This window comes from Dryobates pubescens, chromosome 40, assembly GCF_014839835.1.
Source record: "Dryobates pubescens isolate bDryPub1 chromosome 40, bDryPub1.pri, whole genome shotgun sequence".
NCBI classification, from domain to species: domain Eukaryota; kingdom Metazoa; phylum Chordata; class Aves; order Piciformes; family Picidae; genus Dryobates; species Dryobates pubescens.
In genome coordinates, this window is record NC_071651.1 from 97,607 (window position 1) to 122,407 (window position 24,801).

At 67.6% G+C, this 24,801-nt stretch overlaps 1 protein-coding gene across 1 annotated transcript; it reads left to right on the plus strand.

Moving 5' to 3' along the window:
- Positions 1–12,957: 12,957 nt before the first annotated feature.
- VDR (vitamin D receptor) lies at positions 12,958–24,801 on the plus strand. Its single transcript, XM_054177500.1, has 9 exons — positions 12,958–13,030; positions 14,397–14,547; positions 18,303–18,433; positions 21,147–21,331; positions 21,588–21,708; positions 22,489–22,657; positions 22,941–23,092; positions 23,772–23,888; positions 24,542–24,801. The coding sequence occupies exons 1-9, from the start codon at positions 12,967–12,969 to the stop codon at positions 24,799–24,801; spliced, it is 1,350 nt and encodes a 449-aa protein (XP_054033475.1). The 5' UTR covers positions 12,958–12,966.

A 24,801-nucleotide genomic window follows, 5' to 3' on the forward strand; every position in this document is an offset into this window, starting at 1 on the left:
CTCCCCTCCCCCCCCCCCCCCCCCCCCACTTCTGCTCATCCCAGTGGAGCTGGGGGGGGAGGGGGGAACTGGTTTGAAATGGGAGGGAAAGGGCTTCAACGCAGGGCACAGGGGGGGGGGTCAGGATGGGGGGAACTGCATCACTGTCTTTGAGGGAAGCTCCTTCCCCCTCTCCCCTGGAGATCCTCTGGTGTCTGCTCTAGGCTTGAGCTCACCCCCACAGCCCACCCCTGGGGGGTCTCCGTGTGGCTTTCCCTCTCCCCCTCCCCTCCCCATCCCTCTCATCCATGAGGGTCTTGGTCTGCGTGGTCCAATCCTGCTCCCAAGACCTTCTTTGGGTGCACAGCCAGCACCCTGGGGAGCTCCGGAGCCCGCAGGGGGAGGGGAGGGGAGGGAGGGGGGGGGAGTAAGCTGGGAAGCCTCCTGCTTCCCAGCACTTTGCTCCTGGGAAGGTGAAACTAAATGGTCCAGAAAGTTTCCATGAGCAGGAGAGCAGCTCCCAAGGGTCCTGGTGCTGAGGAGGCTCCTGGAAAGGTGGAATTTTGCCCTTAACTTCTGCTGTTATGGTTTAGGTGATTCCGGGGGGGGGGAAGAAGGGGGGGAGGAATTTGGGTTTCCACTGAGCTCTCAGAGTGATCACAGCAGAGATGAATGAAACCATTGCAGTGAATGAAGTTCCTTAAGTGCTGACCCACACAGGGATGGGTTTGGTTCCTCCTGTCCTGGAGCTGGGGGAAGGGAAGAGCTGGTTGGAGGGGGCTTAGCCCCCCTTCCCCTCCCCAAGATCACTGAATCCCAAATCCCAGCTCCAGCTGTGGAATCAGGGAATGGTTTGGGTTGGAAAAGCTCTCTGGGATCACCCAATCCAACCAGGAGCCAAACACCACCATGGCCACCAAACCACAGCCCCAGGTGCCATGGCCACAGCTCCAGGAGGCCCCAGGCTGAAGGTGAATTGTGGTGAAGCCACTCAAAGGTTGGCACTGGGGGTGCTGGGCTGGGGGCACTCCTGTGCTGGTGGTGTTGGCCCTGTCCCGGTAAGGCTTAACCACACACCTTGGGGAAGCTGCCTGAGCCCACTGGGACTATTGGAGGGGCTCTGCCCCCCCGCCAAATGCCCTGCAGCAGCATCCCCCCCAAACTCCCCCAGCAGCACCCTAATAGCCCCCAGCAACACTTCAGAGGCAGCTTGACAGCCCCCAGTAACCCCCCCAGAAGTCCCCCTAAAGCTCTAACCCCATGGGAGCGCAGGGCTCCCCCCAGGCCATGGGAGGGGGCAGCAGGTGCGGAGGGGGAGGAGGCTGGCAGGGGGGGTCTGGCGTTTGGGGTCCTTACCCCCCGCCCGCCCAGGCAGCTCCGGCCGAGCCCCCTCCCTCCTTCCGCGGGCAGCCACGTGCGAGCGCGCCCCCGCCTTCACCACGCCCCCTGCGGGCGGGGTTTCGGCGCGGGACGAGCCTTATATGGTGTCGATGGGCGTGGTCTGCGCACGAGGCGTGCTCCAGGAGGGAAGGTGCTGCGCTGTGATTGGCGGAGACGCGGCGGGCGGCCGTACCCCTGATGGGAGGGGTTTGGCGCAGGGCGAGCCTTATAGGGTGTGAGGGGGCGGGGCCCGAGGCGGAGGGGCCGGGCCCGAGGCGGGGCCGCGCTGTCATTGGCGGGAGCGGGACGGAGGCGTGGCCCAGGCGGGAGGCGTGGCGCGGCACCGGCCGGTTCCCGTCAAAAGGCGGCTCCGGGGCGCAGCGGGAGGGAGGGGGCGGCGGCGCTGGGAGCGCAGGTACCGGCTGGGCGCTGGGTTAGGGGCATAGGGGTCCGCCTGGAGCCCCCCTCCCGGGTTGTTGTTTCGCTGGGAGACCCTCCCCGCTCGGTGCCTCACCGTGAGCCGGGTCTCGGGGGCAGCGGTGGCTCCGGTGGTTACCGGCAGCGGGTGGGGGTGGCAGCGGCAGCTGACGTGGGGAAACTTTCGGCGACTCCCACGGAGTCTTGAGCAGGGGTGGAGGTGGTAGCGGCGCTCCCGCAGGGCCCCGGGGCACGGATGTAGGTCACTGCTGAGTCCGCGCTGCCTCTTCCTTGCCCTTCGAAGGGTCCTATGGGGGCGCGGGGGTTGCTCTGAGTCGTTGTCGGCCCCCGCCACGGTCCAGGGGTTCCCATAGGAGTGTAGTGGGGGTGCTTGGAGTCCCCCCCGAGGTCCGGGGCTCTTGTTGGGGCTATTTCCCTTCTCTCTCTCCTCAGTGCTGTGTTCCCAGTTTTGGGGTCCAGCCTGGGCACGGGGGTCCCTTGGTGCCCCGTTCTGCTTTGGAATCGTCTCTCTGTTTGGGCCCCCCCAGGGTGAGGGTCCCATGGGCGCCCCCTGACGCCCCTCCCAGCTGGGTGTCAGGGATTTTAAAGGGGCCCCCTTGGAGCTGGGGGGAGCTCTGTGTCCCTCTCAAGCTCTCTGTGAGCTGGGGGGGGGCTTGGGGGTGTCAGGGTCCTCCTAGTGCTGCCCAGCCTCAGGTCTGTGTGCAGAAGTTGGGGTTCGACTTGGAGCTGGGGGCTGAATGCAGCTGCTCTGGGGGGTGCTTTCCTTCCACCCCCGAATTCTGGCTGCTTGGCGATTCCCCCCTCGGGTCAGCGTGGGGGGCAGCTGGTCCTAGTTGTGTGCCCCCCACCCCCCTTTTCCTTCCACAGCCCTGAGCCCCTTCCCGAGCTTCAGCCTCCCTGGGAGGTCATCCTTGTCCCCTCCTCGTGTCCTGTCCTTCTGTGCTCCTCTCTGGGGGGGTCCCTCCAAACCCTTCCTTGGGGGTGTATCTGGCTTCCCTGGGTTTGGGGGCGTTCCACTTTGCTTCCTCTCCCTGGGGCAGGGTGCTGCTCCGGACCCTGGGGATCTTCCTGCAGCCCCTCCGGAAAGAGGAGAAGGAGGAGGGAGTTCCTTATCCCCACACCAAACGCGGGCACCCCGGGGTGCTGCCTGAGCACCCAAAGGGAGCTGGAGGGGCTGCCGAAGCGCTTTTGGGGGTCTGAGCTTCTCCTTTCTCTTCTCCTTCCTCCCCGGGCTCGGAGCGTGCTTGGTGCCTCCAGCACGGCAAAGTTTCTTCGGAACCCCGGGGGCGGGGGGGGAAGGCTGCGAGCAGGCAGCCGCTGGCTCCGCAGCCTGCTGCGGTGCTGCTCTCCTCCCACACGAGCTGGGCAGTGACTCATCTTCCTCCTCGGATGGGCTGAAGCGGCACCAACCGTCTGGGGCAACGCGGGTCCGCTCCGTCTGCTCGAGGTCCTGCCCTGGGGAGGGGGCGACGGGGTCCCTGGGTCCTGGCAGTGCTTCCTCTGCCCGCTGGGGAGCGAGGAAGGAGCCGAGGCAGGGGCTCGGTGCTCGGAGAGCATCCCCGGAGGCGGTGGTGGGGAGGAGGAAAGTCACAACCTGGCTGCGCGGGGGGAGGAAGCGGAGGTTGTCCTTTACTCATTCGAAGAAAGCCTCTGCTGGGACGAACTGAGTCAAACCGCAGCGGGGGCTGGGAGCGGTGCCCGGGGCGCTGGCGATGTGAAAGTGGGGTGTCCCCCCCCCAGGATCCGTGCCGGGCTGAGGTGGTCTGGCCCAGAGCCGCGGGAGGGCATCGCAGGGCTCCGGGGAGATGTCCTGCAGCATCACATAACCCCGAGGGAGAGGAGGGGGGATGAGGAAGGGAGGGGAGAGGAAGGAAGGGAGGGAGAGGAATGAGGAGAAGGGAGGAAGGAAAAGGGAGAGAAGCAAGAAAAAAGAATGAGGATGAAGGGAGAAGAATGAGGAAGAGGAGTGAGGAGGAAGGAAGGGAGAAGGAAGAGCAAAGGCAAGGAGCAAGAAAAAGGAATGAGGATGAATGGAGGAGGTGAAGGAGGAAGGGAGAGGAGTGAGGGAGAGGGGTGAGGTGGGAGAGAGGGGGACGGGAAGGAGAGGCTGGGAGGTGGGAGATGAAAGCTGGGAGCTGAAGGTGGTTGGAAGTGGCTTCCATCCCCTGTGGGGTGGAGAGCAGGGCAGGAGCTGCTGCCAGGCTGGGGCAGCTCTGCTGCCTGTGCAGGGGAGGAGGGCAGCCCTGGGAGGAAGGCTGCCTGGGTGCAGGGCCAGGGCTGGTGGCGCCAGGGTGAACCTCCTGGGTCCAGCTGTTGGCAGCAAGGAGGTCCCAGGAGAGCTGTGTGTGGCCACGGGGCTGGAAGGGACTTCCCTCCGAGCACAGGGTGGGGGAGGAAGGGGGATGGAGCAAGGAGGTGGCACAGAGAGGGGGTCCTGCCCTGGAGGGGTCCTGTGGTGCCCTCCTGTAACTGGCTAGGGCAGAGGTGGCATCGGAAGGGTGATGGGGACCTGGGGAGGGACATTCGATGCTAACCCAGGAGGGTTTCCCTTCAGCTGAAGGGGAGGAGTGTGGCCAGCAGGGCAGGGGAGGCTCTGCTGCCCTCTGCCCTGCCCCAGGGAGGCCACAGCTGGAGGAGGCCTGGGGCCAGCCCTGGGCTCCCCAGCTGCAGAGGGCCAGGGAAGGGCTGGAGAGAGGCCAGAGGAGGCTGGGGAGCCCTGGAGCAGATCTGTTGAGGAGCAGAGGCTGAGCCCTGGGGCTGAGAGCCTGCAGCAGAGCAGCCCCAGAGGGGCTCTGAGCAGTGCTCAGCAAGAGCTGAAGGAGCTGGGGGGGGCAAGAGGCTGGGGCTGGCATCTGCTGAGTGGTGCCCAGGGCCAGGCCAAGGGGCAGAGAGGGGAGGGCAGGAGGGGAAAGTAGTTTGGGGTGAGGCTGCTGGAGGCCTGGAGCTGCCCAGGGAGGCTGTGGAGAGCTTCCAACCCCCCCTGGGCACTGTGCCCCTGGGCAAGGGGCTGGGGAAGCCCTGCTGGGGCTGGGGGGCTGCGCCCTCTCCAGCCTCCTCTGGCCTCTCCTCTTGCCCTGCTGGAACCCCAGCAGCTTCCTCTCCTCCATGAGCTGGGGGGGTTGGGCTGGGGGAGCTCCAGAGGTCCCTTCCCAGCCCCTCCAGGCTGGGATGCAGCCCCTGGGGACTTCACCTCTCAGCTCTGGGCTCTGTGTGGGGAGGGTCTCAGGTTGGCACCCAGCAGGGAGATGCCAACCTGAAGGCCTTGGTAAGGGTGGGAGCTGTCCCAGGAGCTCCTTTGGAGGCTCCCTCCCAGCTGAGCTGCGGGGTGGGGGGACCCCAAGCCCTGGGTTTGGAAGAGGATCTGGAGCTGGTGTTGGGCTGAGAGCTGCCTGGGCAGAGGGCAGGGAGGGAAATGCCAGGGGAGCAAAAGTCCAAGGAGATAAGAGGAGGGTCAGAGGCTCCCAACGGCTCAGGGTGAAGCTCCTCAGCTGCAGCAGGCTGGGCAGGGGTCCCCCTCCTGCCCCAGCTGGGGTCCCCCTCCTGCTGCAGCTGGGGCTGGGGCCTCAGGCTGGGCAGGGGTCCCCCTCCTGCCACTGCTGGGGGGCTCAGAGTGGGCAGAGCTGAGGGGTCTGTGCCCAGGACAGCCTCTGGTGCTGCTCTGCTTCCAGCTCTGTGTTGGTGTCTGGAGCAGTGTCCCAGCCCAGGTCCTTATCTGGGAGGTTCAAGGGCAGGGTCAGTCTGCAGCCCCAGGTGAGGGCAGGGGGAGGGAGGGGGGCTGGGGGCAGGGGTGCTGGCAGCCAGCTCCTGGGAGCCTTTATCTCTGCATCTCACAGCAGTTTCCACCCTTCCAGGAATTGATGGTGTCTGCTCCAGGGGCTGGACCTGCTGCCCTGCCTCCTCCAGCTGCCCTCTGCAGCCTCCTGGTGAGTGACTCCTGCCCCAGACACCACTCCTGGGGGGGCCTCTGGTGCCCAGCGGGCTCTGGGTGGCACAGCTGGGGGGGAGGGGGTGTTGGAGGAGGTGCTCTGGGTCCAGGAGGGCTTCCTGCTCTCTCCTGGGAAGTCTGTGTGGCTCTTCAGAGAGCTTGGAAGAAGCCTTTGAGATCATCCAGGCCGAAGGGCTGAAGGGGCTTGGCTGGATCCTGGGGGTCTCCTCCGAGAGCCAGCCCCAGGCTGGGCACAGGGGGAGAGGTTTTGGAGCCCTCCAGGCAGGGAGGCTCCACCTGGGCAGCCTGGGCCAGGCCTGGGCCAGCCTTAGGGGGCAGAAATTGTTCCTCATGGCCAAGCTGAGCCCCCCCTGGGGCAGCCTGAGGCCATCTCCCCCTGTGCCATCCCTTGGGACAGGAGAGCTCAGCACCCCCCTGGCCCCAGCCTCCCCTCAGGCACTTGCAGGGAGCCAGGAGGTCTCCCCTCAGCCTCCTCTCCTCCAGCCTCAACCCCCCAGCTCCCTCAGCTGCTCCTCTCCCCCAGCCCCCTCCCCAGCTCCCTTGCCCTTCCCTGGCCCTGCTGCAGCCCTCAAAGTCCTCCTGGTCCTGAGGAGCCCAAGGCTGCCCCCAGGCTGCCAGCTGTGCCCCCCCAGTGCCCAGCCCAGGGGGGCTCTGTCCCAGTCCCTCTCCACCTGCCCTGTCCTTGGCTCAGCCTTTGGCTCTGGACACTTGGCTGCTCCAGAGGCTGTTTCCAGTCTCCCAGTGCTGGGCTGCAGTGGCCACCACCTCCTCCCACTGCTTTCCCACTGCTCCCTTGAGCAAGAAGCCTCCCAGGGTTGGGCAGTGGTGAGGAGAGGCCAAGGTCCCTCAGCAGGGGCCAGGCTGCAGCCCTGGGCAGTGCCTGCCTGAGGAGCAGGGCTCAGGGAGCTCTTTCCAGGCTTCAGGCTGTGGCTGCCCCCTCCCTGCAGGTGCTGAGGGCCAGGCTGGATGAGGCCCTGAGCAGCCTGGGGCTGGGGGGAGCTGTCCCTGGGCATGGCAGGAGGCTTGGAGCTGGCTGAGCTTTGAGCTCCCTTCCCAACCCAACCTCATTCCATGGACCTCTGCTGCTGCCCTGCTGTCTGCTGGCCTCTGAGGACCTTACTCAGCAGAAAGGCAGAGGAGCAAATGAGTCACAACCTCCCCAGCAGCCCTGGAGCTGCCTCCCTGCCTGGGCAGTGGCACCAAGGCCACCCCAAAGCCTCTCCATGCCTGGGGTGGGTTGAAGCCCACTGGGAGAGCTGCTCCTGGAGCTCCTCTGCCAGGTTGCCTCTTCCCACTGAGCTGGTTGCATCCACCCCCAGCAGAAATGGCTCTGGGAAGGGGGAGGAAGGAGGGCAGATGACCTTCATCTTCCTCAAGGAAGGACCAAGCCCTGGGGAGGGAGAGGAGCCAGCCCTGGGCAGAGCCCCACCAGGGGATCAAGGCAAGGAGGGGGCAGAGGAGGAGGAAGGGCTGGTGGGGTGGGAGGGGAAACATCTCCAGCAGGCAGAGAGGAGCCCCAGAGCCAGGGCCCAGGGCTGGAGAGGGAGGAAAGCTGCCAGGTCCTGAGCCCTTCTCCTCTGCCCCAGGAAGCTTCCCCCACAGCCTGGCCTGAGCTGGAGCAGAGCCAAAGGAAGGCCACAGCCAGCAAGGTGGCCCAGGAGGAGCCCCAGGAGAGGAGGTGATGGAGCCAGGAGGTTCTACCTGGCCCTGAAGAGCTTCTCTGGGGGCTGCTGGTGCCCAGGAGCGATGCCCAGCTCTGCAGAGCCCTTCTGCTCACCCCCAGGGGCACAGGCTTGGCCCTCAGGAGCTCCACCTAAGCATGGGGAGGGACTGCCAGGGGGTGGAGAGCCTGCAGCAGGCTGCCCAGAGGTGGTGGAGTCTCCATCCCTGGAGAGCTTCCAAAGCCCCCTGGCTGTGGGCTCAGAGCTGCCCCTGCCCTGCCAGGGGCTTGCCCTGGGTCACCTCCTGGTGGGGTGGGATGTGAACCATGTCCCCTCCCTGGAGGGGTTCAGCACCAGCCTGGAGGAGGCCCTGGGCTGGTCCTGGTGTCCCTGAGCCCGGCTGGGGGAGGGTTGGAGCTGAAGGATCTTTGAGGTCCCTTCCAGGCCAACCCCTTCCAGGAAGGCTTCACTTGGCTGTGGGCTCCTGGGCAGTGCTGAGCTGGAGGCTTCCTCCTCCTCCTCCTCCTCTCAGGTGAGCTCCTGGGGCTCTCAAACAGTGCTGGGGAACAGGGACAGAGATAAGATAGCAGCCAGGGCTATATTTAGCCCTGCTTAGCTTGGTGGAACAGAAGTGGCCTTGGGCAGAGCTGGGAGCTGCTCCCTCACCTTGGTGTCCTCAGAGGGGTGCTGAGCACCTGTGCAGAGCTGGGGCAGGAGGTCTGAGGAGCTTGGGGTCCCCCTGGCCTGGAGGCTTGGAGCTGGGTGCTGGCTGAGGCAAGGAGAGGGATTTGGTGTCCCCCAGCCTGGCTGCTGCTGGACCTGGAGGTGGTGCTGAGAGGGACATGGCAAGGAGGTGCCCAGGAGCCAGCAGCCTGCCCTGGGGGGCAAGGAGGCCCCAGGGGGGGCTGGGGGGCAGCCAGAGGAGTGTGGCCAGCAGGGCAGGGGAGGTTCTGCTGCCCTCTGCTCTGCCCCAGGGAGGCCACAGCTGGAGGAGGCCTGGGCTGGGAGCAGGAGTTTGCCTCTCAGGGAGGCTGTGGCTGAGCTCTCCTGTCCCAAGGGATGGCACAGGGGGAGATGGCCTCAGGCTGCCCCAGGGCAGGCTCAGCTTGGCCATGAGGCCCAGGCTGCCCAGGGGCAGTCTCCCTGCCTGGAGAGCAGTTCCAGAGCCCTGTGGCCAGGGTGGTGTCAGCTCAGCCCCTGGAGCCAGCAGCTGAGATGCACAGAAAGGGTTTGGGCTGGAAGGGAGCTCCAGGCTCAGCCAGGGGCAGGGACAGCTCCCCCCAGCCCCAGGCTGCTCAGGGCCTCATCCAGCCTGGCCTGGAGCACCTCCAGGGAGGGAACATCCACAACCTCCTTGGGCAGCCTGTGCCAGGCTCTCCCTGCAGACCTTTTCCAGCCCAAACCATTCCCTGTCCTGCCTCCTGCCTGCCTTTCTCCCACTTCCTCCTCCTCTCACTCCAAACCACTTTGGCCAAGCATTTCCCCATCCTTCACTCCAGGAGAGGAGCAGCAGCCCAGGGATCTCATGGTGTTTTCCCCCTCCACTCCTCTCCCAGCAATCCAGGCAAGGCCAGGAGAGGAGAGGGGAAGCTGTCCCTGCATGTGGCACATTCCAAGCCCTCCTCCTCCTCCTCTTCCAGAGCTGCTCCCTTCTTGCAAAAGAGGCAAACAGGTTCCTGCCAAGAGTGCAAGTTGCTGCCCCAGCAGCAGGAAGGCAGAGGGAGAGCAGAGCCCCAGCAGGCAGCCCCCAGCCCTCCCCTCCACCCCTTGGACCCTTGGGAGCTCTGCACCCTGAGGCTGGTGCAGAGCCTGCCCCAGGCTGCCCAGAGGAGGGTGGAGATGCCCCAAGCCCTGCAGAGGGCCAGAGGAGGTCACAGCCAGGCTGGGAGGGTTGGGGCTGTGCAGAGCTTGACCCTGCCTCCCCTTGCCCCCAGGGGAGGAGCAGGAGGGTGGCAGAGCCACCCCAGCTGCTTTCCATGCCCCAGCTGGGGCCAGCTCAGGTCTGGCAGCAGAGCCCTTCCCCAGCCTGCCCTGGAAGCCAGGCAGGGCTCAGTTGGCTCTCAAGGTCTGCAGGGGAGGGGGGGGGGGAAGGCTCCACCTTGGCAGAGCTCTGACCCAGAGAGCCCCAGGGAGGGGCCAGGAGTCAAGGTCCTGGCATCAACAAAGCCATAATGTTGGTGGCAAAGATTGAGGCCACCTGAGGCTGCCACCCTGCCCCAGTGGCCTTTGAAGTGATCCAAGTCATGGGAGGGAGCTGGCAGCTGCCCCCTGCAGCTGCCCCCCGCAGCCGAGAGCCCCCCGCAGCCGAGAGCCCCCCGCAGCCGTGAGCCCCGCAGCCGTGAGCCCCCCGCAGCCGTGAGCCCCGCAGCTGCCCCCCGCAGCCGTGAGCCCCGCAGCTGCCCCCCGCAGCTGCCCCCCGCAGCCATGAGCCCCGCAGCCGAGCTCTGCAGCTGCCCTCAGCCTGGGCTGGCAGCAGCTCAGGGGCAGAGGATGGTTTGGCTTGGAGGAGACCTTGGAGCTCAGCCAGGCCAAGCCCCAGCCCTGCCCCAGGGCTGCCCCAAAGCTGCCCCAAAGCCTCAGCACCACAGCTGCAGGGCTTGGAAACCCCTCTGGGGGCTCCAGCACTGCCCTGGGCAGCCTGGGCCAGGCCTGGGCCAGCCTCAGGGGGCAGAAATTGTTCCTCATGGCCAAGCTGAGCCTGCCCTGGGGCAGCCTGAGGCCATCTCCCCCTGTGCCATCCCTTGGGACAGGAGAGCTCAGCCCCCCCTGGCCCCAGCCTCCTCTGCAGGGAGCCAGGAGGTCTCCCCTCAGCCTCCTCTCCTCCAGCCTCACCCCCCCCAGCTCCCTCAGCCCCACCTCACCCCCAGCCTGCTCTCAGGGAGTTGCAGAGAGGTCACCACAGGGGAGAGAGCTCTGTGGAAGGAATTCCTCTGGGGGGGTGGTTGGGGCAGATGCCTCCCCCCGGCCCCTCCTTGCTGTGCCCTGCAATTAGCTGGGTGCAGCCCTGGGGCTGTGACTGGGAGGCAGAGCTGGGCCAGCAGCTATCAGCTGTGGGATCTTGGTGACTAAGCTTGGAGGCAGAGTTTCCACTGGAGTCTGTCTGGGAGCCTCGGCAGATAAGCAGGGGGCAAGGGGGGAGAGGAAAGCAGCTCCTGGCTGCTGCCTCTGCCTGCAGCCCCAGCAGGGAGGGGAAGGGCTTGGGGGAGGCAGAGCCCCAGCTGGTGGTGGAGGAGGCCTTGGGGAGCCCCCAGCCCCTGGTGCCCCCTAGGGCAGGGCTTGGGGAGCCCCATGGCAGGAGGTTGGACCTGGATCCTCTCAGGGTCCCTTCCCACCCAGCCCAGTCCCTGAGCCCATGCAGGACTCTGCTGCAGGACCTCTGCCTCAGCTGTGGGAGAGGTACCAAAGCTTGGCTGAAGAGCAGAGCTTGACCCTTCCTCCCCTGGCCCCTTCCCTCCCTCCCCTCCTTGCCTCCTCCCTGCCCCATGCCCTGGCCCCACACAGCAGAGGGATTCCACCTTGGCAGCTCCTGGGCCAGGGTTGGGTTTAAGCCCTCAGACCCTTCTGGGACTCCTCTCTGTAGCCTCCCCTGGGCCTGCCCCCAGCTGGAGCCTGCCCTGAGCCCCTCCTGGCAGGGAGCTGTTGGCAGTGCCCCAGCTGCCAGGGCTGGGAAGGGGCAGCTCTGACCTTGGTGCCTTGGCTCCTGGAGCCTCCAGCCCTGCTCTGGGGGCGTTGGAAGAGGCTGCAGGAGGGTTCCAGATCTAATCAGGGCTCTGGAGGCAGGGGGGGCAGGAGCTGACTTGCAGCAGGGCAGGAGGAGCTGCCAGCCCCATGGCACTGCCAGCTTCCTGCCCAGCTCCCGAGGGGTGGAGGAAAACAAAGGCTCAGCCAGGCTGGGAGTGGGGGCAGGAGGGGTCCAGGCTTGTGGCAGCAGAGGGAGAGAGACCTTCCCCTGCTGCCCTGGAGGAGAGGAGGCTGGGGGAGACCTCCTGGCTCCCTGCAGGTCCCTGAGGGGAGGCTGGGGCCAGGGGGGGCTGAGCTGTCCTGCTCAGCCTCCCCCCTCTGCTCTCTGGGCTGCTTCACCCTCTGGCAGCCTCCCCCTGGAGGCTTCTGGCTGCCACTTCCCGGCAGGACATTGAGCTGGAGGTGTGCAGGAGGAGGCCTGATGGGGTGCTGGGTGCCATGGGTTAGTTGTTTGGGTGGTGTTGGATTGGGTGATGGGTTGGACTCCATCTTGAAGGTCTCTTCCAACCTGGTTTATTCTGTGTATGCTCCTGGGGCCTGGAGCTGTCCCAGGCAGCTCCAGAGGCACCTGCAGAGGACTCCTCTGGCAGTTGGACTTCTCCTGCCCTCATCCAGGGGCCTGGGGGAGCCTTGGGGCCACAGCTCAGCCCCCAGGGCCTGGCTGCTGGGGAGAGCTCTGTGTGCAGGCTCTGCAGAGCCCTGGCTGTGCCCCAGGGCTGCCCTCAGCTGCCAGCCCAGGGAGCAAACTGCTTTGACCTTCCTGCTGGCTGCTCCCAGGGAGGTCAAAGCTGCTGACCTGAAGGGCTTTGGGGTTTTCCCTCCTGCTGCCAGGGGCTGGAGAAGCTGAAATGTCAGCTGTGGGTGAGCAGCCCCCACTGGGGGTGGGGGGCAGGTCCCAGCCCTGCTGCACCCCAGCCCCCAGCATCCCTCCCAGGCCAGGGTCTGAGTGAGGTCTGCCCAGAGGTCAGAGGAGCAGAAGATGTTAGGGGTTGGGAAGGACCTGCAGAGACCCTTGAGCCCAAGCCCCCTGCCAGGGCAGGACCCAGCACAGGTCCCTCAGGAGCACATCCAGGTGGGGCTGGAGAGGCTCCAGGGAAGGAGACTCCACAACCCCTCTGCCCCAGGGCTCTGGGAGCCTCCCAGGGCAGAAGTTCCTCCTGGTGCTGAGCTGCAGCCTCCTGGGCTGCAGTTTCCATCCCCTGCCCCAGCTGCAGCTGAGCAGAGCCTGGCCCTGGCCCCTGCCCCCCAGCCCCCTGAAGCCCCTCTGAAGGGGGCTACAGAATGCTGGGGAAGGCTCTGGAGGGGCTGGAAGGTGTCCAGAGCAGGGCCAGGAGGAGCAGCAGAGGGCTGGAGCTGCTCTGAGCACAGCCTGAGAGAGGAGAAGGCTCCAGGAGACCTTCTGGTGGCCTCCCAGGGGCTGCAGGGAGGCTGTGGAGGGACTTTGGAGGCTGTCAGGGAGGGAGAGGACTGGGGGGGAGGGAGCAGAACTGGAACTGGGGAGACTCAGAGTGGCTGTGAGGAAGAAGCTCTGCCCCGGGAGGGTGCTGAGAGCCTGGCACAGGCTGCCCAGGGAGGTGCTCAGGGCCAGGCTGGAGGGGGCTCTGGGGGGAGGGGTCCCTGCCCCTGGGCTGGAAGGGGCTGTGAGCTGCCTGATCCCTGGCACAGCTCTGGGCTCCCTCTGCCCTGCTCCTGCCTGTGGCTCCCCAAGGTTCTGAGCCCTTCCCTCCCAGCTGGAGGCTCTCCTTTGCCTCCTGTCTGCAGGGGCTCTGAGCTGTCTCCAGCTGCTTCCTCTCTCTCTGTCTCTGGCCTGCAGGTTGCTCCATGGCTCAGCTCCAGAGCTCCTGGGAGATGCCCCAGCAGGGCTTGGACTACCTTGCAGACCCAGGTGGGTGAGGACCTTGCTCCACACACCAGGACCTTCTCCCTGGGCTTGGCTCTGGCCTCTCCCTGGCCCCTCTCTCCAAGCAGAGTCTCCCCTGCAGCTCCCAGGAGCAGTGCCTGAGGCTCAGGTGGAAGCTCCAAGCTGCTGGAGTGGCCCTGGGGGGAAGCTCTGCAGTGCCCCCAGGGCTCTGGGGCTGGGAGGACCTTTGTGTGCAGGCTCTGCAGAGGCTCCTGGGCTCTCCTGAGGCCCTGCCAAGCCTGGCTGGGCTGAGGCTGGGAGGGGCAAATTGTAGGGTTGTCCTCTTGGCTTCCTTCTGCTCCAGACTCACTGTCTGAGGACAGCTCAGCAGCAGCCCTTGCAGGAGCAGTGGAGGTGCAGCTGGGGAGATCTGCAGCATGCCTGGGGCAAGCAGAGCTCCCCTGAGGCTCTGCAGCACCCCCAGGCTCTCCTCCTGGGCTGCCCAGAAGGGGAAACTGAGGCCCAGGGAGGTTGTGGCTGCCCCTCCCTGGAGCTTAGAGCCACAGGGCTGGAAGGGACCCCAAGGCTCAGGCAGCTCACAGCCCCCTCCAGCCCAGGGGCAGGGACCCCTCCCCCCAGAGCCCCCTCCAGCCTGGCCCTGAGCACCTCCCTGGGCAGCCTGTGCCAGGCTCTCAGCACCCTCCTGGGGAACAACTTCTCCTCACAGCCACTCTGAGTCTCCCCACTTCCAGTTCTGCTCCATCCCTCCCAGTCCTCTCCCACCCTGACAGCCTCCAAAGTCCCTCCCCAGCTTCCCTGCAGCCCCTGGGAGGCCACCAGAAGGTCTCCTGGAGCCTTCTCCTCTCTCAGGCTGTGCTCAGAGCAGCTCCAGCCCTCTGCTGCTCCTCCTGGCCCTGCTCTGGACACCTTCCAGCCCCTCCAGAGCCTTCCTGGAGCAGAGGCTCCAGAGCTGGCCCCAGAGCTGCAGCTGTGGTGTGAGCAGAGGGGGAAAGGATCTTCCAGGCCAGCTTGGAAGAGGCCTTGAGCAGCCCTGGGCTGCTGGGAGGTCTCCCAGCCCATGGCAGGGGCCTGGAGCTGGCTGAGCTTCAGGCTCCCAACCCAAACCCCTTCCATGTTTTGGTTTTGCTGAGGGGCAGAGCACCAAAGCCCAGCCCAGAGCCTGCTGCTGGTGCTGGATCCTCTTGGGGGTCTCCTCCAGCCCAGAGCCTGCTGCTGGTGCTGGATCCTCTTGGGGGTCTCCTCCAGCCCAGAGCCTGCTGCTGGTGGTGCCTGGAGCTGAGGGGAGCACAGAGGATCCATGCAGGGAGTCCTCTGTTTGCAGCCCCCCTGAGCCTGGCCCAGCCTGGGCTCAGCTGGCTGAGCTCAGCCCTGGGGGGCTCTGCCCTTGCAGAGGTGGAGGCCATGGCTGCCAGCAGCTCCTTCCCTGACCACGCTGGGGACCTGGACAGGGCTGTGCCTCGCATCTGTGGGGTCTGTGGGGACAAGGCCACCGGCTTCCACTTCAATGCCATGACCTGTGAGGGCTGCAAGGGCTTCTTCAGGTGAGTGAGAGGCTGCAGGGGGGCAGCCCCCACCACACACTGCATGGAGGGCTCCAGGCTGGGAGCTGCCCTGGGGGCAAAGGAGCTGGGGGGGGTTGGTGTCAGCAGCTGGAGAGGGGCCAGGGGGGGCCAGGGGGGCAAGGAGGCCACCAGCAGCCTGGGCTGGGGAGGGGGCTAGGGGGGGAGGAGAGCTGAGGGAGCTGGGGGGGGTGAGGCTGGAGGAGAGGAGGCTGAGGGGAGACCTCCTGGCTCCCTGCAGAGGAGGCTGGGGCCAGGGGGGGCTGAGCTCTCCTGTCCCAAGGGATGGCACAGGGGGAGATGGCCTCAGGCTGCCCCAGGGGGGGCTCAGCTTGGCCCTGAGGAGCAATTTCTGTCCCCTGAGGCTGGCCCAGGCCTGGCCCAGGCTGCCCAGGGGCAGTCTCCCTGCCTGGGGGGGTCCTGGGCCCTGTGGTGCTGAGGGCCAGGGCTTGGTGCTGGCCTGGGGCAGTGCTGGGCTTAGGCTTGGCCTGGGTGATCCTGAAGGTCTGTTCCAGGCCTGCAGCAGGCTCCAGCCCCCAGCTGGGCTCCCCCTGCCCTCACACCTTGGCTGCTGCTGAGCTCTGCTGCTCCCCCCCTGTGCCCAGCAACCTCCAAGCACCTTTGGAGCCTCCTGCAGGACCTCTCTGCCCCCTCCCACCACCTCCAGGGCCCCCCCAGCCCCCTCCTCTGCCAGCACAGCCCAGGTGCCCTCACTGCTGCCTGGGGGGGGCTGGGGGTGGCCAGGGACCCTTAGGTCTGTTCCCAGCCTGGGCCCTGGAGCTTAAGCTGAGCCTTCAGCTGCTTGCTTCTGGAGCTGGACCCAGGCCCTCTGGAGCCAGCTCCTGCTGAGGGCATCTGGTGGCACTTGGGTCCCCTCCTAGCCCACAGGGGGGGAGGGGGCACCAGAGTGTGGCCACTTGTCCCCAGCCACCCTCAGATGCCACTAAGCTGCAATTTTCATACCAGAGCCTCAGCTCAGCTTCTCCCTGCTCCCAGGACCTGCTCCAGGCTCCTCTTGGTGGCTTCCTGCATTCCCCAGCCCTGCCCTGGGCTCCGGGGGGGAGGCTGAGCTGCTCTCAAGGCTGCAAACCACAGCTGGGAGGCTTTGGGGTCCCCCCCAGGAGCTGCTGAGCGCAGCTGGGAGGCTTTGGGGTCCCCCCCAGGAGCTGCTGAGCACAGCTGGGAGGCTTTGGGGTCCCCCCCAGGAGCTGCTGAGCACAGCTGGGAGGCATTGGGGTCCCCCCCCAGGAGCTGCTGAGCACAGCTGGGAGGCTTTGGGGGGCTCAGGACCCTGAGCCTGGGGGCCTGGTGGGGTTGGGCTCTGGGGCCAGGGCAAGAGGAGAAGGCCTCAGGCTGCCCCTAGGGCAGGCTCAGCTTGGCCCTGAGGGGAAACCTCTCCCCTGGAAGGCTTCCCCAGGCCTGGCCCAGGCTGCCCAGGGGGAGTCTCCCTCCCTGGAGGGGCTCCCAGGCCCTGCAGCTGTGCTGCTGCCCTGGGGGGCAGGGCTGGGGCTGAGGCTCTCCTCCATCCCTCTCCGCCCCCCCCCAGGCTCTCTCCTCCATCCCTCTCCCCCCCCCGGGCTCTCTCCTCCATCCCTCTCCCCCCCCCCCCAGGCTCTCTCCTCCATCCCTCTCCCCCCCCCCCCAGGCTCTCTCCTCCATCCCTCTCCCCCCCCCCCCCCAGGCTCTCTCCTCCATCCCTCTCCCCCCCCCGGGCTCTCTCCTCCATCCCTCTCCCCCCCCCGGGCTCTCTCCTCCATCCCTCTCCCCCCCCCCCCAGGCTCTCTCCTCCATCCCTCTCCCCCCCCCCCCAGGCTCTCTCCTCCATCCCTCTCCCCCCCCCCCCCAGGCTCTCTCCTCCATCCCTCTCCCCCCCCCCCCCAGGCTCTCTCCTCCATCCCTCTCCCCCCCCCCCCAGGCTCTCTCCTCCATCCCTCTCCCCCCCCCCCCAGGCTCTCTCCTCCATCCCTCTCCCCCCCCCCCCCAGGCTCTCTCCTCCATCCCTCTCCCCCCCCAGGCTCTCTCCTCCATCCCTTTCCCCCCCCCAGGCTGCCTTTGCCTTTCCACCTGAGCTGAGCCAAGCTGCTGAGGGACCAAAGGTTCCTGCAGGGCTTTTACCTCCCTAGGAGAGGAGGAGGAGGAGGAGGAGGGAGAGCAACCTCCAGGCAGCTGCTGGGAGCAGCAGGAATGTGGGGAGGGCTCTGCAGCTGCTGCCCCCCCAGGGCCTTGATTCACCTGGGAGCAGCAGGGGCAGGGATTTGTTTGTCCTTCCTCTCCCTCTGCCCAGCCAAAATAGCTTCAAATTGCAGCCTGGCTGCCCCCCTGCTGCCCCCCCCCCCCAGCTGCTATTTATACCCTGCCAGGGCAGCCCTGCAGGAGCTCTCCTGCTGCCAGGCACCTCAGCACCCCCCTGGGCAGGAGGAGAGCAGAGGTTGGCAACCATCAGCCCCAGGAGGCCAATGGCAGGAGGTCAGCAGGGGCTGGGGGCTGCCCTGGGGGGCAGAGGAGCTGGGGGGGGTTGGTGTCAGCAGCTGGAGAGCAGCCAGGGGGGGCCCAGGGGGGCAAGGAGGCCACCAGCAGCCTGGGCTGCAGCAGCAGTGCTGTGGGCAGCAGCAGCAGGGCAGGGATGCTGCCCCTGGGCTGGGCACTGGGGGGGCACAGCTGGCAGCCTGGGGGCAGCCTTGGGCTCCTCAGGGCCAGGAGGACTTTGAGGGCTGCAGCAGGGCCAGGGAAGGGCAAGGGAGCTGGGGAGGGGGCTGGGGGAGGGGGCTGGGGGAGAGGAGCAGCTGAGGGTGCTGGGGGGTTGAGGCTGGAGGAGAGGAGGCTGAGGGGAGACCTCCTGGCTCCCTGCAAGTGCCTGAGGGGAGGCTGGGGCCAGGGGGGGCTGAGCTCTCCTGTCCCAAGGGATGGCACAGGGGGAGATGGCCTCAGGCTGCCCCGGGGGGGGCTCAGCTTGGCCATGAGGAGCAATTTCTGCCCCCTGAGGCTGGCCCAGGCCTGGCCCAAGCTGCCCAGGGGCAGTCTCCCTGCAGCCCTCCCCAGAGCTGCAGGGGGAGGGCACAGCCCTGGCACAGCCCTGCCCTGTGCCACGTTCGCCGCTGCAGGCAGCCTGCCAGGGACAAAGGGTCAGAGGCAGAGCAAGAGGTGGCCTCTGCCTGGCACCTGCCAGAGTGCCACCCACTAATGGCATGGTGTGGGCAGAGCTGGGCTCAGCCCTCAGGGCTGCTGCTGCCTGCCCCTGGCTGACAGCAGCTGCTGGGGAGGCTCCAAAGCATCTCCAGGCAGAGGCCTGGGGGGCTCTGGCTTCACAGGGTGCTCCCCGGGGCAGGGGGCTTGAAGGAGGGGGTTGGAAAGGGAGGAGCCCCCAGGCTGCCCCCAGGCTGCCCCCAGGCTGCCCCCAGGCTGGGAGGGCAACTTCAGGCTGTTCAGGGAACCAAACCTGAGCTCCAGCAGGCAGAACTCTGCCACCACCTCCAGCTGGGGCAGAGCCCCCAGGGGTGCTGAGCAAGAAGCCCCCCAGGGGTGCTGAGCTGCTCATGGAATCATTGGCTTGGAAGAGAGCCCTCTCCCTCCATCTCACCCTCCTCCCCCCCCTCCCTGCCCCCTCTCCCTCTCCCCCTGCCCAGGAGGGGCTCGGAGCTCTGTGCTGCCTCTCTCCTCCTCCTGCCAGGCTCAGGCTTTGCCGTGCCCAGGCTGGGCTGGGGGCTGGGGGCTGTGTTCTGACCCCTGCCCTCCTGCAGGAGGAGTATGAAGAGGAAGGCTTCCTTCAGCTGCCCCTTCAGTGGGGACTGCAGGATCACCAAGGACAACAGGAGGCACTGCCAGGCCTGCAGGCTGCGGCGCTGCCTGGACATCGGCATGATGAAGGAGTGTGAGTGGCACTGCAGGGGGCACCCCCTGCCCCCCCTGCCCCTGGGCTGCCCCCCTGGGGGCTGGGCAGGGACCCCTGGGGCTGCCCCTGCCCAGGGGCACGGTGCCCAGGGGGGGTTGGAAGCTCTCTGCAGCCCAGGGCCGGCCCCAGGCCCCCTCCAGCTGTGGCCTCCCTGGGGCAGAGCAGAGGGCAGCAGAACCTCCCCTGCCCTGCTGGCCACACTCCCCTGGCTGCCCCCAGGCCCCCCCCGGGGCCTCCTTGCCCCCCAGGGCAGGCTGCTGGCTCCTGGGCACTGCCAGGCCCTGCTCTGGGGAGCTGCTGCCCAGCCCTCAGCCCTCCCCTGCTCTGCAGGAGCTGCTCCCTGCCTGCCCAGGGGCAGGGGGCTGCAGGGGGCTGGCAGCTGCGGTGGGTAATGACTGGGAGGAGGCTGTTTCATGACTGAGGTTCTCCTCTCTGCTCTTTGGTGACCTGGAGGTTGCTTCCCTCAGAGCCTTTGGGGGCTCCTGGTGGGCACCAGCCCCAGGAGGCTGCTGCTGGTTAGCTCCTGGCTGCCTCCTGCCAGCTCCCTGTGCCCTGCCCCCAGCTGCTCCTCTCCCCCACCTGGGGCAGCTTCCTCCCCTCCCCAGGCCCTGCTGCTCCTGGGGGCAGCTGGCAGCTCCTGGCCTCCCTCCCTGCTGCCAGGCAGGTGGCACAGCAGGGACCTGAGCAAACAGCAGAAGGAGCTGGAAGTGGTTTGGAGGCCAAAGCAAACACAGCTCCTGCTGGCCCAGTGTTTGCCCTCCTCAATGGCCTCTGATAAGCAGCTTGCCAGAGCCCCCCCAGCCCCCTCAGCCTCCTTCCTGCTGCTGCCCACAGCCAAGGGGCTGCAGCTGGGGGCTGCCTGGGCACCACCACCACCTCCTGCCTGCAGCCCTCCAGGAGAGGAGGAAGGAAATCCTCCCAGGGAGGGTGGGGAGAGCCTAGGGCAGGCTGCTGAGGGAGGCTGAGGGTGCTCAGCACCCTGGAGCTGCTCAGGGCCAGGCTGGATGAGGCTCTGGGCTGGTGGGAGGTGGCCCTGGGCAGGGCAGGGGCTGGAGCTGGGTGGGAGCAGGTCCCAGGGGTGCAGCAGGTCCCCAGAGGTGGAAGCAGATCTCAGGAGGGGAGGCAGCAGGTGCCCAGGGCTGGGGGCCAGGTGCCCAGGGCTGTGCCCAGGGCTGGGGGCCAGGTGCCCAGGGCTGGGGGCCAGGTGCCAGGGCTGTGCCCAGTCCCAGGACTCTTCTCCCCAGCAGTTAATTTCTAAGCCCCAGTTAAGGACCTGGTGCTGGATTAACAGAACCTGACCCAAGGAAGCCTGAAGCTAGCCTGGCCCTGGACTTTGCTGCCAGCTCAGCAGAGGGGAACCAGGGCTCCTGGAGGGGTTTAGGTCACTGGGAGGCATCTTGAAGTCCTTGAGGTGTTCTGAGTCCCCCCCAGGCTGGGCTGAGCCCAGAGCTGGGCTCTGAGTGGGGAGCAGGAGGGAGAGAAGGGGAGGAAGAGGAGGAGGAAGAGGCAGACCCTGCTCAAGCTTGGGGCTGGTGTGGGAAGAGCTCTCTCCATGCCCACAGCACCTGGGGGGGGCTGGGTGGCCTTGGAGGCCTTCAAACATCACCCCCAGGGCTGAGAGCTGCAGCAGTGAGGGAGGGGAGAGGGAGAGGGAGACCCTTCCCAGGCACAGGCTCCAGGCCCAGCTGCTGTGCTGAGGCTCTGGAGGCAGAGGATGGAAGCCCTGAGCCAGCACCACCACTGCTCACTGAGCCTGGGGACAGCAGAGGGGCAGCCACTGGCCCCAGAGGAGGAGGAGGAGGAGGAGGAGGAGGGAGGGCAGCTGAAGGCCCAGGCAGGGTTCCTGGCCCCACCACAAGCCCTGGGTCCAGCCCCAGGCTGCCCACAGCCAACGTTAGCAAATATTTGTGGGCTGCCAGGCAGCTGCTGGGGGCAGGGCAGGCCCAGGGCAGGCTCAGCTCAGGGCTGGGAGCAGGCTCAGGCTCAGGGCTGGCCCAGGGCAGGCTCAGCTCAGGGCTGGGGGCAGGCTCAGGCTCAGGGCTGGCCCAGGGCAGGCTCAGCTCAGGGCTAGGGGCAGGCTCAGGCTCAGGCTCAGGGCTGGGAGCAGGGCTGGGGGCAGGCTCAGCTCAGGGCTGGCCCAGGGCAGGCTCAGGCTCAGGCTCAGGGCTGGGAGCAGGGCTGGGGGCAGGCTCAGGCTCAGGGCTGGGAGCAGGCTCAGCTCAGGGCTAGGGGCAGGGGCAGGCTCAGGTTCAGGGCTGGGGGCAGGCTCAGGCTCAGGGCTGGCCCAGGGCAGGCTCAGCTCAGGGCTAGGAGCAGGGCAGGCTCAGGGCTAGGGGCAGGCTCAGGCTCAGGGCAGGCTGTGGGGGAAGGAGAAGTTCCCCTCTGGGGGAGGAGAAGCTCCCAGGAGAGCTTCCATGGAGCCCCCAATGGATGTGGAGAAGACCTCCAAGGGCAGGGAGCACAACCAGGCTCTGGCTGGGCTCAGCCCTGGCCCTCAGCACCACAGGGCCCAGGAGCCCCTCCAGGCAGGGAGACTGCCCCTGGGCAGCCTGGGCCAGGCTCAGGGGGCAGAATTGTTCCTCAGGGCCAAGCTGAGCCTGCCCTGGGGCAGCCTGAGTGCCCAGCCAGGGAAGCCTCCCCCCAGCCCTGAGCCCCCTGGGGGGCTGCTGCTGCCCCTCTGCTCTGCCTGCAGTCATCCTGACGGACGAGGAGGTGCAGAGGAAGAGGGAGATGATCCTGAGGCGTAAGGAGGAGGAAGCCCTGAGGGAGAGCCTCAGGCCCAAGCTGTCAGAGGAGCAGCAGGAGGTCATTGCCATCCTGCTGGAGGCTCACCACAGGACCTATGACCCAACCTATGCTGACTTCACCAAGTTCAGGGTAGGTCTGGGGCCCCCAGCTCCCCCCTGCAGAGGAAACCCCTTGGGGGCAGCCACCCAGCGCTCCTCTGGCCTCTTGCCCAGGGGCTCATGGCATGGGGGTGCCAGCTCCAAGCCCCTGCCGTGCCCAGGGACCCCTCCCAGCAGCCCCAGGCTGCTCCAGGCCTCACCCAGCCTGGCCTGGAAGACCCCCAGGGCACCCAGAGCCCCCCTGGCAGCCTCACTGCCAGCTCCTCAGGTCCTGCTCTTCCTTCCAGCCCCCCATGAGGAGCAGCAGCAGCAAGGAAGCAGCAACCAAGTCCTCCTCCATCCTCAGCCAGGACTTGTCAGAGGACTCCACTGAGCTCTTTGGCTCTGACTCCTTCAGCACATTGCCAGGTGCCACATTCACCTCCCGGGGGGGGCAGCAGCTTGGCCTCCTTCTGACCACTCAGCTCCCTGCTTGACCTCTCCTCAGCAGCTTCTGGGGCTGTGAGACCCTCCTGGGGGACTTGCAAAAGGCCTGAGGGGGCTTGGCTGGATCGTGGGGGTCTCCTTTGGGGTCTAAGCCCCCCCCAGGGATGGCCAAGAGGAACAGGAGTCAGCTCTGGGCTGCTGTGGTTGGAGCTGAGCACAGCAGAGAGCACAGAAAGGTCTCACTGCAAAGGGTCAGAGCCTTGGAGACCACCCAGGCCAAGCCTCAGCCCAGCACCAAGCCCTGGCTCTCAGCACCACAGGGCCCAGGAGCCCCCCAGGCAGGGAGGCTGCCCCTGGGCAGCCTGGGCCAGGCCTGGGCCAGGCTCAGGGGGCAGAAATTGCTCCTCAGGGCCAAGCTGAGCCCCCCCTGGGGCAGCCTGAGGCCATCTCCCCCTGTGCCATCCCTTGGGACAGGAGAGCTCAGCCCCCCCCTGGCCCCAGCCTCCCCTCAGGCACTTGCAGGGAGCCAGGAGGTCTCCCCTCAGCCTCCTCTCCTCCAGCCTCAACCCCCCCAGCCCTCTCCCCCAGCCCCCTCCCCAGCTCCCTTGCCCTTCCCTGGCCCTGCTGCAGCCCTCCTGGCCCTGAGGGTCCCAGCCCTGCCCCCAGGCTGCCAGCTGTGCCCCCCCAGTGCCCAGCCCGGGCTGCTGGGGCTGGTGCCGCTCCTGGGCGCCGCCTGCAGCCAGGGTCCTCCCTGCCCCGCAGAGCCTGCGGCGCCGCCGCCGCTGTCCGGCGCGGGGCCGGCGGCGGAGGCTGCGCCGAGCTGCGTGGCCGTGCGGCTCCCCGGGCTCTCCATGCTGCCGCACCTGGCAGACCTGGTCAGCTACAGCATCCAGAAGGTCATTGGCTTCGCCAAGATGATCCCAGGCTTCAGGTGAGACCTCCCCTCCGCCCCTCCTCGGAGCCCTTCCCTTGGGTCCTGCTCCACTCCTGCTGCCCCCTGCTCTGTCCCCTCTCCTCCTCGGGCTGCCCCCAGGGCCATGGCAGTGGGCTCCATCCTGCCCAGGTCCTGCAGGCCCCCAGGCTGCTGGGCGATGCCCCCTCGGCCAAGGCCGCCGCAGGGACGACCCGGAGGGGAGGGAGCCCCGGGGGGCAGAGCCCCGGGGGGCTGCTGCTCCTCTGGGGGCTCCTCAGCTGCCCCCCTGCCCCCTGCCCAGGGAGCTGGCGGCGGAGGACCAGATCGTGCTGCTGAAGTGCAGCGCCATCGAGGTGATCATGCTGCGCTCCAACCAGGCCTTCACGCTGGAGGACATGACCTGGACCTGCGGCAGCGCCGACTTCAAGTACGGCGTCGCGGAGGTCACCCAAGGTAGGGGCTGCTGGCCCCCCGGGACCCCCCCGGGACCCCCCGGCCAGGGGCTCCTGCAGCCCGGCCCCAGGGCTGGGGGGAGCAGCCAGGCCCTGCCCTGCTGCCCTGGGAAGTCATCAAAGGGGCAGAGAGCAGAGACACCACACCCCCCCCTGCAGCAGAGACCACCCCCCCCCCAGCAGAGCCCCCCCCCCCCCCCCCAGCAGAGCCCCCCACCCCAGCAGAGCCCCCCCCTGCAGCTGCCCTCAGCCTGGGCTGGCAGCAGCTCAGGGGCAGAGGATGGTTTGGCTTGGAGGAGACCTTGGAGCTCAGCCCCAGCCCTGCCCCAGGGCTGCCCCAAAGCCTCAGCACCACAGGGCCCAGGACCCCTCCAGGCAGGGAGACTCCACCTGGGCCAGGCCTGGGCCAGGCTCAGGGGGCAGAAATTGCTCCTCAGGGCCAAGCTGAGCCCCCCCTGGGGCAGCCTGAGGCCATCTCCCCCTGTGCCATCCCTTGGGACAGGAGAGCTCAGCCCCCCCTGGCCCCAGCCTCCTTTGCAGGGAGCCAGGAGGTCTCCCCTCAGCCTCCTCTCCTCCAGCCTCACCCCCAGCTCCCTCAGCTGCTCCTCCCCCCCCCCCAGCCCCCTCCCCCAGGCTCCCATCTGGGCCTTGCCACTTCTAAAGCTCCTCTCTGCTCCCAGCTGGGCACAGCCTGGACCTGCTGGAGCCCCTGGTGAAGTTCCAGGTGGGCTTGAAGAAGCTGAACCTCCACGAGGAGGAGCATGTGCTGCTGATGGCCATCTGCATCCTGTCCCCAGGTAGGAGCAAGCTCAGCCCCCCAGGTCCCCAACCTGCCCCCCCCGTGGCTGGGACCCCCCAGAAACGCTGCCCTGCCCCTCCCCGGGGCAAGGATCCACAGCAGAGAGTGCTGAGCATGGGGGAGACCTCTGCAGGGCCTCGGATCCAAGCCCCTGGCAGGGCAGGGGCAGCCAGGGGGGGCCAGGAGGCTGCGCAGCCTCCCCCCAGCCTCTCCCTGCTGCTGCTGAGAGCCTCCTGGGCTCCAGCTCCAGGGCTCCACAGCTGCCCCACAGCGAGGTTCCCCCTGCTGGGGCAGAACCTGGCTCCCGCCCCCCCGCCCCCTGCCTCAGCCCCCGCCCCCCCGGCTCCCGCCCCCCCGGCTCCCGCCCCCTCCCCCCGGCTCCCGCCCCCTCCCCCCGGCTCCCGCCCCCTCCACCCTGCCTCAGCCCCCGCCCCCCTGGCTCCCGCCCCCCCGGCTCCCGCCCCCCTGGCTCCCGCCCCCTCCCCCCGGCTCCCGCCCCCTCCCCCCTGGCTCCCGCCCCCTCCCCCCGGCTCCCACCTGCCCTGCCCCTTGCCCTCTCCCTGCCCCCCAGCTCCCGGCACCCCCCCAGCCCTGGAGCGCTCCTGCTGCCCTCGGGAGCGGCTCTCAGCTCGCTCTGCCCCGGCCCCGCAGACCGCCCGGGGGTGCAGGACCCGCCGCGGGTGGAGGCGCTGCAGGATCGCCTCTCGGAGACGCTGCAGAGCTACATCCGCTGCCGGCACCCGGGGCCGGGCGGCCGCCTGCTCTACGCCAAGATGATCCAGAAGCTGGCGGACCTGCGGAGCCTCAACGAGGAGCACTCGCGGCAGTATCGCTGCCTCTCCTTCCTGCCCGAGCACAGCATGCAGCTCACGCCGCTGGTGCTGGAGGTCTTCGGCAATGAGATCTCCTGA

Excerpts from the sequence above, each read along its gene's own strand:
- VDR (XM_054177500.1), top strand. The coding sequence starts at position 12,967 with ATGGCTCAGCTCCAGAGCTCCTGGGAGATGCCCCAGCAGGGCTTGGAC. Across the intron at positions 21,709-22,488 it reads CTCCTTCAGCACATTGCCAG|AGCCTGCGGCGCCGCCGCCG; the intron begins GTGCCACATTCA and ends CCTGCCCCGCAG. Across the intron at positions 23,889-24,541 it reads CATCTGCATCCTGTCCCCAG|ACCGCCCGGGGGTGCAGGAC; the intron begins GTAGGAGCAAGC and ends CCGGCCCCGCAG.